This window comes from Rhipicephalus sanguineus, chromosome 5 (assembly GCF_013339695.2).
Source record: "Rhipicephalus sanguineus isolate Rsan-2018 chromosome 5, BIME_Rsan_1.4, whole genome shotgun sequence".
Taxonomy (NCBI): Eukaryota; Metazoa; Arthropoda; class Arachnida; order Ixodida; family Ixodidae; genus Rhipicephalus; species Rhipicephalus sanguineus.
Genome location: NC_051180.1, coordinates 125731011 through 125748347, shown reverse-complemented (window position 1 = coordinate 125748347; position 17337 = coordinate 125731011). Strand labels below are relative to the sequence as shown.

The 17337-nt window shown below is 46.2% G+C and overlaps 1 protein-coding gene across 1 annotated transcript in view; it reads left to right on the top strand.

The window, feature by feature from the left end:
- The window catches only part of LOC119394230 (protein sax-3), a 232786-nt gene that overhangs the window by 112091 nt on the left and 103358 nt on the right, over nucleotides 1-17337 (top strand). Inside the window, exon 2 of the mRNA XM_037661517.2 lies at nucleotides 11156-11464. Within this exon, the coding sequence (XP_037517445.1) occupies nucleotides 11156-11464 (309 nt within the window). The remainder of the gene's footprint in view (nucleotides 1-11155; nucleotides 11465-17337) is intronic.

Below are 17337 nucleotides of genomic sequence, written 5' to 3'. Positions count from 1 at the left end.
TTGCGGCGCTGAGAAAACGTGCAAGTAAACATTCGTTGCAGATGTGCGCAAGTCCGAGTAACTCATACATAATAGGCAAGGCGAAGCCGTATGATGCTGTCCTCAAACCCTCCAGAGAGAGAGAGAGAGAAGGCAAATGAAAGGCAGTGAACGTAAGCAGTTGGCTCCTGGTTTGCTGCCCTACCTTAGGGGAGCGGCAATGAGGCGGAAAGAGATAAGGAAAAAGAGAACAAGTGAACGCACTCACACATAACAGCGTTCATCGAACGTGCACACTCAGTCACAACTGATAACTATTTCAGAGTCCGGTTCCTCTGCGGTTACCGGAAACGAAATGGACGTGAATCCACGATGTTTATGTGCTCTCCAAGAAAAGAAAAAGTAATTTAACTATATTTTATGCCACGTAAAATAATTCTCACGTATATAACTCTATTTGAAGAGGCACGTTAGGTCTCTTTTGAGAGCCATCAAAATCTTCAGTGTAGCTTCATTTTACCGTGAAAATCTCAGTATCCGGTGCACGGCCATCAAACTTCGAACAGCGCTTATGCGAACGTGTTCTACGCTCCTCCATGAATCGTCTCACATGTAACAATCATTAATCGTACACGATGCAGAAGATGCAGCTACGGCAACAAATTTTATAGATTATTCCATCCAGTGGCTTCAAGGTGTAGGTTCGGCATTTACTTATTTCTGTATTTTACATTGTAGAGTGCGCATTCAGTCTTGAGGCTATGCCGGCATGTACCTGGCTGCATTGCTACACGCACGTTAACGTCATACCCGGGACGAAGGCCCTCTTCACAGCTCGACATTATCATGGATGTACAATAATTACTTTTCTAATCGTACTTCAAGCAAAGCGTTTATTTTCTGTGTATTTCCGCGAATAGCGTCTATTTTGCTTGCTGGATAAAAAGTACGCGTCAAGAATTCTCTCTTTAGTTTGAAAGCTCACACCGCAGAATTTCTTTGAAATGGAGTTTCACGTCAATGCGAATCTGTTCTGCTTTGCATGATATTGCTTTACTCCTACCAACAAGTGTTCTTTCATTTAGTATATGTCTCTGCAAAAAGAGTGAAAGATGTTTTTTTTATTATTATCATCCTTTCGTGGTGTGGTGCATTTCGCGTTGTACTGGCTTATGCTTCGCCCTGGTCATATAACATTTCATGTACACCGAACTTATCGACTTCCATTGCTGTAGCACCGGCACTTATATAAGCGTATATAGTTCTACGCGAAGAACATACATGAAAGGAAGCAAAGAACGAAAGTAAAAATGAAACGACCCAGAGTAAGCGCAGCGCCGTCGCGTGGAAGTCTGAAGACTATACGCGTTTTCCGAACGGGTTGCCTTCATTGCCCCTGCCCCCGGGGCCCGAGGCTCGTCCAGTATACATCGGCTTCCACTTCACCTTCGTATCTCAAGACGTATAGATGCGGTCGCGTCCTTAGAACATCGGTTGTGCCTTCTTCGATCCCTCTTTCTCCTCAGCGTCTTCCCCGACGTTCGCTCATGTCCCTCTTTGCCTCGCTTCCCCAGTGGGCGCATTACATAGCTCGCCGCATGGCTCCACCACAAAGCGCGTATGCGTTCCCAAATTGGCCGGTTTCTCGGTACCGCGCTCGCGTTCGGCGTGCGTCTGCGCCTCGCTGTTCGTGAGAAGCGCTGATCTGCCGCCACGTTCGTTCAGACGTCGCGCGCTCAGCGCACTACAGCTGACGGCGTACGGATCAACGGTGCGCAGGCTCCTCCAATGCCCTCAGGCTGGTTTGAGCACCAGTTCGTGGGCAAAAAAAGAGAAAAAGGGAGAGACGGTGGTGAGGGGTTGCTTCCTGTCGGTCGCTTCTCTGCTCGCTTCAAAGAGGAAAGTCGCTGGCTCGGCGGGGAAGTCGAATCCTCAAATGAACATAAATGGATCAGGCGTCCTGTTCGACTCGCCCCTCCCGGCTTCCCAGCTCCGGTTTCGCTCTGTCAAAGGGTTGAGCTGTCCGTTTCCTTGTTAGAGACACATCGCGGTGCTGCTACCACCGGCGCTGCAAGTGAAAGGGTGGATTAGTCAGCACCACACCCAGGTAGCACAAAACGGATAATTGACGTTTTATAAACGTTTATCCGAGACGATAAAAACGTTTAGAAAACGTCACGGAATAGAAGCGAAAGGTCTAGAAAACGTGTTATATCTCGTCTGATGTCCGGCTAAAATCCGTTTTTAAGACCATCTAGAAAACGTTTTTAAGACGTTCTGCAAAACGTTTTAAAAACGTTTTAAAAACGTCGCAAAAAATCCCATTTTTAAAACAGATAAAAATATCCCATTCCATCGTCTTTGAAAAGACGTTTTCTAAGCGTTTTTAAGACGATCTAGAAAACGTTTTAAAAACATCGCAAAAAATCCCATTTTAAAAATAAAAATATCCCATTGCATCGTCTTTGAAAAGACGTTTTCTAAACGTTTTTAAGACGTCATGCAGGATCTCTTTTCTTTTAGCTGTTTTGTTTTTGCGCATGAAATTATATTAGTGCACGTTTTTAGGAAGCCCCTTCTGTTATAGTAATTACAGTTACTTTATTCCGTAATTGCTATTACAGAGTGAGAGCTCAGTAGATTCACAGACAAAAGTGGTCATGTCATAATTTATTATGTAAAACAGCAACGATTCCTGTACAGCATAGAAACGTAAAAACCCCGAAATGAGATATAGCATGCGACTATATAATATTATTCAGAAGCGGCAAAAGAATACAAAATATCGCGGTAATTAAAATGCAGCTACATAGTATCCAACCTTCAAGAAAACTTTTTGTTGCATGATTCATCACTCGCAAAATTGTTCCCAAACAACTAACAGTGCAATATGACAAAATTTAGGATCTGGCACAGCCATTCTGCAATATGTAAGCGTCGACTCATTAGCTTTACTTAATCAAACGCAAAGATGAAGTGAACAGAAATTGTCGAAAAGGGAATGTCGCTGAAGCCAACGCCTGGACAAGGGGACTAGTTTCCGTCAGACAGGGGCGTAGCCAGAATTTTTTTTTTTTTTTTTGGGGGGGGTTCAACCATACTTTATATATGTTCGTGCGTGCGTTTGTATGTGTGCGTGTATATAAGCACGAGCAAAATAGAAAATTTTCGGGGGGGGGGGGGGGGTTGAACCACCCAACCCCTTGGCTACGCCCCTGCCGTCAGGGCCCTGACGAAAGCAAGCATTCATGATGAAACGTTTCCTCAACGCTTTTTTCTTGTGGGAAGGAGCGAGAGAGAGAAGGAACAGAGGATAGGCAGGGAGGTTAAATAGCGTCCAGTTTGCTACCCTACTCATGGGAGGAGAATGAGAGAGTAAAGATAGAGTGAAAGAGACACATTTCACAACACACACACAGAGGAGTGTATCACAGGTGGTCACTCAGTTTGGTGCCATGAAGTACTGCAGGAGGGCTCGTGTTGTTTTCTGGGCTGATCTGTTATGAAGACAGACTCCCAAGATCTTTCCTTTGGGAAAAGGCCGACCGTCAAGTCTCCTGAAGGCACACTGGAGAGTCCGGCGATGTGTTTGAAATAGCATACAGCGGCACAAATGATGATCGATAGTCTCTATGCAGTTGCAGTTATCGCACATTGATGAATCTGCCCTACCAATCCGATAGGTGAATGAGAAGACGCTACACCGAGCCACAGCCAACACAGCAACACAACAAAAAGACATGGACAGTAGAAGTGGACAGGACAGCACTTACTCCTGTCCACTTCTACTGTCCACGTTTTTTTTTCAGTGTGCTTCAACCTAATTTTCCAAACATGAACGTAAACCAACAGGCCCAACTCGCCATCTTGCTCCAACACAGCATTCCAAGCAGGAAAGGAGGCATGCATCAAGCACCTGGTGTGTGTCTCCCTTCGTTTCAAAACAATCGTTGAGTAGCGCTACTTAAGACCACAGTTAAAGGAAATCGTCTCCAATGTGTTGAAATCACTAAGAACAAAACAAAACTGCAAAATAATATTTGGCCCACCGAGCCAAGAATGCGTAATGAAAAAAAGAACGTAAATTGCTAGCAAAATCACTGTTGCTGAAGTGTATTGCTCACAAAATGAAACTTTTAGGAACGTTCTTACAACATGCCTCTGTTGGAACATTTCTCACTGAAAAAATTTTTGGAAAAAGCTCTGGCATCATTACAGAAGTAAGATAGACGTTGGGAACAAGAGGCGCCATTTTAGACGTTAGCTAAAAATATTTGTGGATGCAGCATACGTGTTTCAACGGTGCCCACTAAAGGAGTAACGGTTTCAGGCTTCGAAATGCAGCGTACAAAACTTATCACAGAAATTATGGTCTGACATCCCTAGAGAGCACACAGTTAACCTTAAATGTGCCATGGCTAGCAGAAAATATGAGCACTGTAAATTACAGCGACATATAACAAAAAGTTCAACTAAACCAACTGTAGCGCGAAAACAAAATGTATGAACAGAAAACTAATCGAAACGACCGCAAAAATTACAATGAATGAGCCACTTACTAAAATGAATAAATAAAAATTAGGAATATGAAAATACCAGCCTGATAAAAAAAACATGATTCTTTTTTGATGCCCAGTATTAGAAAATGTCAGGCTAAAAGAACAAATTAATGTTGTAAACACATCAGCTAAAGAAATTGGGACTCTTCCCCATTTTTTACTCAATAAGCACACAGCTGTAAACTCAGTATTGTCAGAGGCAGATCAGGGTATTGCACTTAGTACATCACATATCTCAGTGTCAAAATATCACAAAGTGTGACAAGTCAGACTGAACCCACGGCTTCATGACAGGTACTTGATGGAAATCGCTAGGCACATCAGGAATTCTGCAAAGAACACTACAAATAGCATACACACGAACGTTGTTGTGCCATTAGCAGCATGGGGCAGCGTTCCACGTCAAATATATTTTAGCACAATAGCCGTAGGGCGGTTTCTTGAAGATGCCAACGAACACGCTCAAAAAGGTTAACTGCTTTACAAACTGTGACCTTTTGTTTTTGAAAGTTTCCAAGGAAAAGAGAAAAATGTCAATCTCTTGACATCCATCTTTTTTCGTACTAAAACCTGTCAGTCAGCCCATCAAAAAGAAGAAAGTAATAATTTAGTTGGTGTAGCCTTTGTTTCTAAACATCTAGGGCAAGTACCATCTGCAATAAATAGTAGAAAAGATCATTTCATTATTTGTTAATATACCTATAGGACGGTGTTAAAAGTTGAAAACTCGATAACACCGCACGGCGACAGAGAGCGAGCCTGCTATATTTAACCAGGTGCGTCTCTTAACATCTAGGGCAGTACCGCCTGCAATAAATAGGAGAAAAGATCATTTCATTATTTGCTATTATACCTAAAATAGGGCGGTGTGAAAAGATGAAAACTCGATAACACCGTACGGCGACAGAGAGCGAGCCTGCTATATTTAACCAGGCACAAAAGACGCGCAAGAGAACCTCTTGGTTCTGCTAAGAGCTGCAGGCTTTACCGAGAAAGGAGGAGGTTAACAGAGTAGGGGAAACATAAATCAGAAGTCCGAAAGCGCATCGAGATAGTCAAGGCAGCACTGAGAAAAAATGCCGAACTCCTCCCGTGAAACGCGTCTTTGACACTCATGCCCTGAGAAATTCGCAACTAACGGAGAAGCGCGACCAGCCTCTCGTTACATGCAGCTAGTACTGTGGAAGAAACCATATGAACCAGTACGCTGTCGCTGCAAAGATTCTCGCATCCACAAACTTCAGTGACACAATAAAACAGATGACACATGCCGTAACTTCCAACAATGCAGTTTTAAAATTGGGTGCGCAAAGCTTTGCGTTCGTTCATCGCCATTGCGCATGCATTATACGCTACGTACATAACAAACGCTATCTGCGTATCCCATTGTAAAACTGGCTACTCCGCATGCGTCGCACGCCATCCTCTTGCGTACTCACTTTAAGTGGCGGAAATAGCATATACGCCCAACGAACGCTATCTTTGCGTACACCATTCTAAAACTGCTTCTTACGCGGCACACGTGGCTTAAGCTAACGTATATATTGAAACTACCTCATCAAGCGGCCAAGAAAAAAACATAGTCATTGTGCTGAAATTGGGTTAACAAATATACATACGGTTTTCGCTCATGTTCGTTCGAACATGGACGGAAACCATGACGTGCATTTACGTTTCGACAGCCTTATCATGCATGCTGAATAAATTCCCCTAACACGTACTACTGAAACATGTCACACATGCAGCCCGTGATGCAACGGAACACGCTTTTTCATTTGTCATAGTTCTCAAATACTGAGCGCAAATGCAGTAAAAATGAACTTACCTTCAAAAATGACAGAAGCCCGTGGTTTACAGTATCCGCAAATCCACAGAAAACTAATCGCACATCAAAGTAACCACGCCCGTCCCTCGAGCATAGAAGAAAGGAAGTTGCGAGCGCGTCCCGCGCGCAAGCTGATGAGTGAAGTTTTCCACAGAGAATCTTACGGGACTCTAACCGTCAGTCAGCGTAACAGTGGCTCCACACATTCATACTTGCGTTCGGGTCCACAAGTCTAACACGCAGCGAAGTATAGTTTCTTCACAGCTGCGTTTATAGCCTCCACGAACCACGACACAAACACGAAATACAGGAAAAGAGTGCATGACCAGTGAGCTCGACCGCCCATGCGAAATCGGCGAGTTTAACTGACATTGCAGAAGCAACGGCCGCGCGGATGGATACAGTCAGCGCTAAGGCCTTCGTGCGGAAGTTAGACGGTTATCGCTGCGAGTAAAGTACAGTAAATTACGTAAAGTTTACTGGTTAACGAACTTTGAAGTCTTCATTATTGCTGATGCAATGTAGACACCATACGCCTTTATCCTTTTGCGCGTTACTTTCTTTATCGAAATGAGAGATGGCGTGCGCAGGCTCGAGTTCAAATTTCAGTTCGCGGTGGTTCATGCATGCCCATGCATGCATGGGCCAAGTGGCGCGCAGTCCACTGCTGGGCGACAAAATGTCTTATAAAGTGCGTCTTCTAGACGTCACGAACAAGACGTTTTTAAAACGTCGCAATTGGTTTAGGATCGAAGAAACGTCTTGAAATATACGTTACATACCAAAATGGTCTAAAAAAATGCCTTTTCTAGACGTTATCAAAAACGGATATAATACGGATTTTCTGTGACGTTTTTAAAACGTCGAAATTGGTTTAGAATCGAACAAACGTCTTGAAATATACGTTCCAGACCAAAATGGTCTTAAAGAATACGTTTTCTAGACGTTATCAAAAGCGGATATAATACGGATTTTCTGTGACGTTTTTAAAACGTCGAAATTGGTTTAGAATCGAACAAACGTCTTGAAATATACATTGCAGACCAAAATGGTCTTAAAAAATGCGTTTTGAAGACGTTATCAAAAACGGATATAATACGGATTTTCTGTGACGTTTTTAAAACGTCGAAATTGGTTTAGAATCGAAAAAACGTCATGAAATATACGTTTCAGACCAAAATGGTCTTAAAAAATGCGTTTTCTAGACGTTATCAAAAACAGATATAATACGGATTTTCTGTGACGTTTTTAAAACGTCGAAATTGGTTTAGAATCCGTTTTATCCCATTTATCCCTAAAAAAAACGTTTTCTAGACCATGTGTGCTACCTGGGCAACCGCCGCCTTTTCTTTCTTTCATTCTTTCTTTCTTTCTTTCTTTCATTCTTTCTTTCTTTCTTTCTTTTTCTTTCTTCACGAACACGTAATTATCTTGTACGCCAAGCAGAAACCACACTTCCCTTATGCGGTACTAAAACGCAGATATGACTCTTAATCGACTCTTGCGTTTTAATGCACGAGCTCATTTACAGGTTTGTACTATTATACATGCTTGAACAACGTTTGTCAGCAGCGCATATTGTATCTCTTGTGTGCGTCTTGCGTTGTCATTATAAAAGGAAAACTAGAAGATGCGTCCTCCTGCGCGATTATATGAGAGAGGGGCAGAGAGAGAGAGCGGGGGATGTGAATTATATGCGAAAGGCGGGAGGTGAACCGCAACATAAATCCACACTTTTCTACCCTGCACTGAGGAAAGGTTAAGGGGAGACAGAAAGTTGAGAAAGAAAGAATACAGAAATAGAGAAATGGGAGACGCAGGTGAAGAGATAACGCAGAAAAACACACAGTGTCATAGTCATTCAACTGGCTGGTTGTTCGTGAAAAATTCAGTATGGTGCCTTCCTCTCTTTTTCAAGTGATGTCAACGCTGTCGGAAGGAGCTCTCTCTTGGAGCTGTAATGAGTCCAGTACAACGGCAGGGGAAGTGTTGTGTGCAGAGCAGCTCATGGACTTTCTAACCATACGCTACAAACAAACAAAAATCACTCTCGGGCGCAATGGACACCGTTTTTACAAAAAAAAATTAGGAGCCCTTCTCCTGTCAGAAAAATGGGAGGAAGCAAAGCTTGGCGTGTGCGTTCCTGACCTGCCGTTTTTTTTTTCTCTGCTTCTATTGAATTGCGAAATGCTCCCTCCTAACTTTATCCTCCCTCCATGCCGGGAATGGGACCTTCACCCACGTGCTTACCAGCGCAGCGCTTCAGTTGCAACAGGCAACAACGACAGTCATGCTTGAAACAATGAAAGGTAACAATGATATGTGGAAACGTGAAATAACAATTGATCTCGATAAAAGATCACATTTCCATATTATGAGCGGCTGATCGCCGAGAAGTCCACGAGCGAGAGTGCATCAATTATTGGAAAACGGCGCCTAGAAATACACATGTGATCGGCGCACTTTCGAAGGCCTATTTGTGTACAGCCGCATTTCCGTACACTCGCCGGCGCGGAGCAACGAAACACTGATTACCCCAGTCACCCATTTTGCCTTGTTTTCCCGTGACGTGTCTCGAGTCATGCGGGCGCAGCATGCTTCATTTCTGGTGACAAGTACGCAACCAAAAACCGCAGGATGAAGCGCTGCGGTGTCGCAGTACTGGGGTACTGGCGATAGCGACCCCACTTTGCGCATCAGCCGCTCGTGGAACTTCAGAGAAAAGCATTTTGAATCGGCACCCGCTGTATAGTTCTTGATAAGTGGGACCTTCCTTTCCAGGTTGGCGGGGATCAGGCTTAGGGGAACCTTCTACTTATCCGTTATATATGAACACGAAGGCGTGAGCCTAGAAATCTCACAAAACCAAGCGCTACCGAATCCGAACAGCGGTTTTCTGGTTTTCCTTGCAATCGGGTTGATATAGCACTCGCAGCGTGTACCATCGTGCATTCTTTGAAGTTCTTTTCTCGAGATGTTTTGCGGATGACGACGAACTGAGGCGCGAGGATAGGGAACACGACGATGAAGCACACGGGCTTAAGCGAGGAGGCAAGCAAGTGAAACGGGAGCGAACAGTTGGTTCGAAAATAGAAGGAAATGCTTATCGAAGTTGTCACGTCTCCCAGGCGCAAGCATCGTGGAAATTCACGGCGGTCCTCTCTCGATATTGCCGGCCGCCGGGGCGCATCCGGAACCTCCGTACATCAGAGTCACTCCCGATCCACCGGATATTGCGCGCAGGCTCTCATCGCCACCATCGCCATCAGGTACACTCGTCGGCTTCATCGTACAGCAATACCTGCAGCAAGCACTCGAGATGACAACACCACGCACCTTCATTTTGGTGAATGTCACGCTGACGCCGCTTCTGCGAAAAAACAATCTGATCCTAGCGCTTACGGGGAAGCTCGCTGCATCGCGGTAATATTGCCAGTTTACCCGAGAGCTTTGGAAGCAAATAACGCTTGGCGATTTTATGAGAGCGCTCGCAGGCGCCCCGTGTACGCTATTTACTATACGCTACACTCCATACACTAGATGAGCGACTGCATGCGCGATTCCCGCATCGGCGAGTGCAGAACATTCCAAGTTATGACTTTATCCGCTAAGCCCGCCTCGTCACCGGTGCTGCTGTTGCGCATTCGGCGAGCCCACCCGTCCGCTTTCGGTGTTTGCTGTTCGACTTTGGTGCAGCATAGAAGGCACGAAGAGTCAAAGCGACGTCTCAGGCAAATATTCACAGGAATACACGTCTAGGAACACGTCGCTATCAGCAGACTCGATCTATGAGGCAGGAATGACACGGCATAAAAAAATTTGCTGTTGCCTTGTTGGTTATTATCGTCGACATTCGCGCAGAATTTGGATTCCAGAGAAATCGCATTGGATCGGTCCATGGTAGTCATGTCAATACAAATTCCTGAAGCGACGGAGACAGAAAAAAAAACCATTATGCAAAAACCCGATGTCGTTAAGATATTACGGTTTGTTGCGGCAGCGTTTTCTACTTTGATTTCCAAGATAACCTGTTCGTCTTTAACCGCTAACCTTTAGGTTGCACATCATGCGATATTTGGCATCAATCTGACAGCAGCGGTGAAATTAACGTTGTATTCAGCATTTAAAAAATTAGATTATGGGGTAATCTGCGCGAAAACCCCAATATTATTATGAGGCATGTCGTAGAACTCCGCACTCGGGATTTTATTTTAACCACATGGGGTTATTTAACGTGCAGCCCCAAATCTGCGTAGACGGTTGTTCTTTCTCTTTTCTTTTTTGCATTTTGTCTCCATCAGAACGCTGCCGCTGTGAGCGGGAATCGAACCCGCGTCTTTGTGTTTACGTTTGCACCGCCGCAGCTAACCTGCCATGATTGGCATTCAGTATTTCCGGTCGTACTGGCTTGTACGTGCTCTCTCGCTCCCCCACCCCTCTGTGCGTGCGTGCGTGCGTGCGTGCGTGTGTGTGTGTGTGTGTGTGTGTGTGTGTGTGTGTGTGTGTGTGTGTGTGTGTGTGTGTGTGTGTGTGTGTGCGCGCGCGTGTGCGTGCGTGCGTGTGTGCGTGCGTGTGTGCGTGCGTGTGCGTGCGTGTGTGCGTGTGCGTGCGTGCGTGCGTGCGTGCGTGCGCTCAATAACGTGATATGTTGCATTGCTGTATAGTACTCTCGCGTAGTCAAGCGGAACAGCTTTGTCTTCCAATATCGTGTTGCCCTTCACTTCCTGCTCACATCGCACCGTTCTAGTGCCCCAGAAAGCTGCTTATACTCATCCTTTCATTGTTCCTGCAGCGTCCAGCCAAGGAGGAGAAGGCCGCGCGCCGCGCATCACGGAGCAGCCGGTGGACGTGGTGGTCCGCAAGCACGAGCCGGTGACCCTGAGGTGCAGCGCGGACGGCGACCCTCCTCCGCGGATAGCGTGGTTCCACGACGGGAAGAGCGTGCGCGACTCGGCCACGCGCATGGTTCTGCCCGAGGGACAGCTCTTCTTCCTGCAAGTGCAGCACAGTCGCCGGGAACAGGACACCGGGCTCTACTGGTGCACGGCCACCAACGCGTTGGGCGCGGCACGATCGCGAAACGCCAGCGTCGAGCTCGCCGGTGAGTGGTCCAGTTAAGAAACAGTCTCTTAAGAAACAGAGACAACAAAAAAAGTTTCATAATGAGAAGGGCTATTCAGAGAATCATCCGTCTCGTCGACCACTCTGCACTGGAAGTTGAGGGGAAACTGAACGGCATGGATCGCAATGGCGACAGCGGGATAAGGTATAAAGCACATAACGGGCAGGTAATTAAGCGCATATAGTTTATGGCTGAAACCCACGCCTTTTATAAAAATGGGAAAGGAAGGTGAAAGGCAGAAGCTGGGACATGTCCACATGAGTGACACTGCTGCAAGCTAGGGAAGGGTTTTGTGGGAAGGGTAAACAGATGGTGTGAGAGGACGGCAGTATATGGTGACATTATTGATAAGGATAGCTACGTTATGAGCTTCTGTTATTGATAATTTACTTATATAAATCAAGCATTAACTGAATTTCGCAAGATAACGTTGACTTACCGTGCATAATGTAATCCCTCTTTTCATTCGCCCTAATATTTAAACACGATCTCTTCGCGAACTCACGGACACGACAAGTGCTGATACAAAACGCGAGAAGACCATATCCAATGAAAGACATACAGTGAGCTCTCGTACGAAATGGTGTTGCCAATAATTTCGCATGATGTAGCTCCCTTCTAGAAATCTACTTGGAAATCTACCATTATAGCTCGCCTTTTCGATGTATGTGTTGGCCATGGACATAGAATAGGGTCTTCCCGAAGCTGGGCAGCCAGCCAATCGGTTCCATCAAATCGCTTAATGACTTTTGTATTTTCGTGTTGCGCACATCCTGCGTTTTTCTTTATATATTTTCTGGTCCAGTTTAATGCTGAGCTTTAACTTTGCCAATACCATGTTACCGCCGAAATTTCATATTAATTTGTATCAAGAATTACTATAGAACTGGTTTGCGCACTATGAAGAATTGAATCTGCGCTGTACCAATGGCGACCGAGACGCAATAAACTGCTGCCGCTTATATTTGGAGCAAAGACACAGCTGCAGACGCGACGTCCCTTCAGCCCCGTCCTTTTATCGAAACTGGAGAACCCCGCAGGAATTCTCTGTCAAGCGATAATTCCAAGAAACTACCTGGACTTCACGACGACCACTCGACGCGTGAACGCGCAGCTATATAGCTAGGCGACGTTACACGGTTTCCGTCGAGAACGTAAAACAAGCGCCGTTTGGCGGCCACATAAAGTCGCGGTCGTTGAATTTACAGCTTCGCTGCCACACAGTTTACTGCCCGCCATTCCCGCACTTTGAATTTTTTTTAGAGGCCGAAAAGCAGCGATGCTGTGAAGCAGAGTGTGAGGAGGTGCTGGCGAGAGAACATAAGATAAGAAAAATTAAGCGAGAAAACCGCCCATTTAGATTTGTGCGCTCGCCTGCTCTGCGAATCTCCAGAGTGGAACGAACACATTCTTTCTCTTTCTATCTCTCACACACACACAGATGCACCTTTCATTTACCCGCCCGCAGATACGCGAGGTCGTGCTTGCGCACAAATGACCCCGAAGCGCACGAGAGCTTCGATTTTATGGCGTTTCTCCGGACAGGCGCGATTTCACAACGAGAACAAGCGCATAATCGAAATTCGAAATCGGAAAGCTTGTGTGTGTCGTGCACTTTTCCCAAAGCTCAATGTGAAAGGAGGGAAGGGTATCGTCGCTTTCAGAGTCCCTCGTTGCGTCCGATGTGGGCGGCGGTAACCGACCGAGCGAGGCAGGAGGAAGATACTAATGCGCGCGGACCACCACTCTGATAAGCGGCAGGTGGAACTCGCGGGGCCATCTTGTGTCGTACACGCTAGTTATTCCGAGGGCGTTATTTTACGACGCCTGTACGGGCGGTGACGATGTGGGTATCGGCCGCGGCAGGCGTGCGTTTTCAGTGGCCTGCGTGCATTTCCTCGCTCACGGCCATAACCTTGTCCGATGCCCATGCGGTTGAGCTTGACCCAAAAGGGACATGAAACACGAGTGAGTGAAGGAGGCCCTTCGATTTGGAAGGTTGGCGCCGCGACACTGCAGGGTCTATTCTTATCATTACGGGAGTGCGCTGGCACCGCATGCAATGTGTCGCGTGGGTCGTTCATATATGTGGCTCTATATAGTGCAGGCACATGCAGTTAAGCCAGTACATTTGTTTCGTGTTGTTTTGTTTTGTTTTGTTTTGTAGCCTAGACCAACTGGCTCATACCAACGAGGGGGATTGGCCACACTGACGATTATAAAGAAAAATGCGTGAAAAAATTAAATAAAGCACTACTAAACGCTATAAAACACGATAAAGAAAGAGAGTGAGAGAAGGACGAAACACGGTGTAAGTATAGCACAGTGGATTTTCATTCAAAGAGAAACAGATAAAAGGTTGGAAAAGAAAATTAATTCCTGTGGTCGGCAGCACTGGCAGCGCAATCTTTCGAATGCTTCAATGAAATTGTGCAGCGCAGTCATTCGTTATGTGTGTGTTGAGCATTGCCATCGTACTGTTCCTCTGTCGTTTCGCTTTGTTGGACGCAACTCTCTGCCCATATCTTAGCAGGGTTGTCGTCATGAGCCAATCATGAGTAACCACTCAAATAAACTCGAGCATTCAGACATGCAGATCTGATGGCTCAAATAATTATAACACTTTGCTTGAGATCGTTGGTTGCACATCACTAAGGACTTCAAGAAGAAAGCATTGGCGAGGAAGCAAGTGTACCACGAATAATACAAACAAGAAAAGAAAGAGAACAGCTGCGCAGCAACCATCCATCAGTATAACAAAGACAACAAGGACGTACAAATAAAGCAGCACCGCATTGGCCGTCTAGCGACATTTGGCGCATGAAAACTGACGACAACCATTCAGTTGCTAGTTCAGCTGCCGGTCGTCTTATCGTCAGTTCTCATCATTGCTTTCTGCTGAAGATTTTTCTTGCTAAATGGAAGAAGATCGCAAAAACAAAACATGTCGTCACTGTGAAGTGCCGCACACGACTACGAAGTTTTAGTGGCCAGTAAAAAGATGACAAAGGTCGGCAGTTTGTGGAAGTGTTTTCCAAGTTTGTACTGCCGGTGCGTTCGAGCATGATGTGGACTTAGATACTTGAATTCCCAACCCATAACAGCCTAACGCCGTGGACAAGGTATAAAAACGAATGGTACAGGACGACATCGAGAAGAAAAAAGTTCAGAGCCTTTTCACTACTGTGAAGATGAAATTGCCAGAGATGCTGTGACTACGGTGGGTCCGGTATTGTGAATATTGACATAGTGAATTTATATGTTATCATTATTGGCTACATTCAGCGAAAAAAAGAGACACACTCAAAGATCCCGGTGTTTCTGTTGCGCATGACGCGTCTTATCTCATAACTGATGCCAATGGCAGTCTCAAAGTAAAACCCTATCAGTGCATGAGAAACGCCGTCGTTTCGAAAGTACAAAGGTGCCATTCAACGTTCGTTTTTTATGCATGTGGTCTTGTCTTTGAGGCAAAATTGTTAATGTCATTCTGCCATGCCGGCGAAATCATACACCTTTATGTTTACTTTTGCGCCATGTACTTTTTTTTCACGCTCAAAACGCCCGATTAGTCGCATTAATCGGCTCGCCGAAAATTGTTGCTCTGCGCGTCTTTTGTCCGCGGACGCAATCCGCCGGAACCTAGACATATACATACATCTGCGCTGTATAGCAAGTGTGCTTCCACCAATCGCATGCTTTACGCGACAGCGCGAAGTTTCGCAGCTTCATGTGACGTGTTCTCGCTTCGTGCCAGCCGTTCACGCACTGCAATTTCTTCATTGGTGATCGACGTATGGACTATAGCGGGGAATGCAGGAGCGCGAACTCCCGTCACTGGTCGCTTCTTAATGTGCTCGCGGATTAAGGGAGGTAAGGCGGGAAAGAAATTGGCTTCCTTGATTAAATAAAAAAGAAAGAAATAAGAGCGACAGCGATTCTGGAGGAAACAGCAGCAAGAGAAATACAGGCCGGACCGGAATGCCAGTAAACGCTGGGAAAGGCAGAAACGCTATATTGAGAGAGGGAGAGCGGGGAGGAAGGGAGGGAGGGTGAGCAGCAGTCGAGGTTGGGCGCTACTGGGGCGAAGTGAAATATTTCGCTCATTGCAAGAGCGGCGGAGCCCTCGGAATGGCCGGAGGAGGGGAACCCGGGGTTCCAGCCTAAAACTCGTGGCGCTGAGTCGAGCGTCTCCTCCCGTTGCTGCTGCAACGGCTGCGCGGAAGCAGCGTCCGCGGCCGCAGATTTACGAGATCCGCGGGAAGGCTGAGAGTTGCGGAGGAAGCGATGCACGAAGAAAGAAGATTGCGCTTATTGCGCGGATTTCGTGAGGGAGAGAGAGAAAACACACTTAACTTTTTTTTAGCGTTCTTTTTTTTTCGTTCTCTTGATTCGACCTTATAACATAAAGAGCATGCTACACGGAACCGGGGTTCTGAAACGATATTAATAGGCTTACACGGCAAGACCCGCGAGCTGGGGATATAAAGAAGGCCTGCCGGATTCTGCAGAACGAAAATGTCCGAGGCTTTCGCGGGGCTTACAGGGCGAACAAAGCAGCGTTTTCTTACGCCCTTCCCTCGTTTCTCTCAGAGCGCGCGCGTGTGTTTTTGCTTACGCTTGCGCGGTTTTCTTGCTGGAGTTCGTGTCGCAAGTGCTGTACGTATCGCCGCCTTGTTGAATGCTGCTCGCTTTCTCTCTCTCTCAAACTGTCTTGCGTCCATGTGTACCGCCTTCTCTCGCTCTTTGAGATTAATTGCCCGAACTGCGGTTCTCGAGTGCGCACGCCATTGTGTCCGCCCGAATCGCGTCGCGCGCTATTTCGGCTCGTATTGGACGCTGCATGCACGCACGCCGCCGCCTCTCAATATTAGAAAAGAGGCGCGGTTTTGTGCATTTCAATGCGCGCGCGCACACACACACGCACACAAAAGCACAAACACACGCACGCACGCACGCACGCACGCACGCACGCGTGAAGATTACGGGGCATGGAATAAGTAGACTGCCCTGATTTTGAAGGAGCCCTGTGGCCACTGAAGCGTGTCTGCGATTGAAGAAATCTTCAGGCTCAGTGAACATTCTGTGTGAAGATTGTCTTATTCCAAAAAACTAGGAGACACAGTTACCCAGGGTAAACATTTAGTGCGTGCGTGTTTTATAATTGACTCAATGTTAGTTTTTCGCTTGCCTTTAACAATCCGCCAAGTTGCCTCCTCGAAGGCAGTGACAAAGGACTTGGCTATCCGTCCTCAAGACAGGTAACATGGAACATGTCAGACAAGCTATTTCAGTGAGGTCTTTTGTGTTTTTTTTTCTTTGTTGTTGTTGCCCGTGCACCGAACATCGGCTGAATGATGAATATTGATTGATATAAAAACTTGAAAGCGATAGAGAGATATGAAGGAAATGACCAGTGGGGAAATGGTAACAAGAAAAGGCCCAGTTTGCCATCCTGCAACTATATACCGGAATTTATCCTATGATCAGTCCCCTTGAATATCGCCCTGATATAGCGTCAATACGTCTGCATCAACTTGAAACTCCAAATTTGATGATAGTCTCTAAAAATTTGCAACTACAGTAGTCACTCGTTTGTTTGGAAATGAGCGACGTTTTCGCTGAAAGCGCCCAGCATCGTGCTTCGTATCATATACTGCCACGAGGCATCAGACAGCTACGCAGCGATGCGGCTTAATCGACCGCTGTGCGCGTCCTATGCAGCACTACACAGATGGCACCTGTTAGGCGATAGAAAAATAATTGAAAAAGACGAAAGGAGCCTGGCGACGGCTGCATACGACATCTGAACATTGAAGCGGTGGCGACGAACACAGCAAGCTTACGCCTTC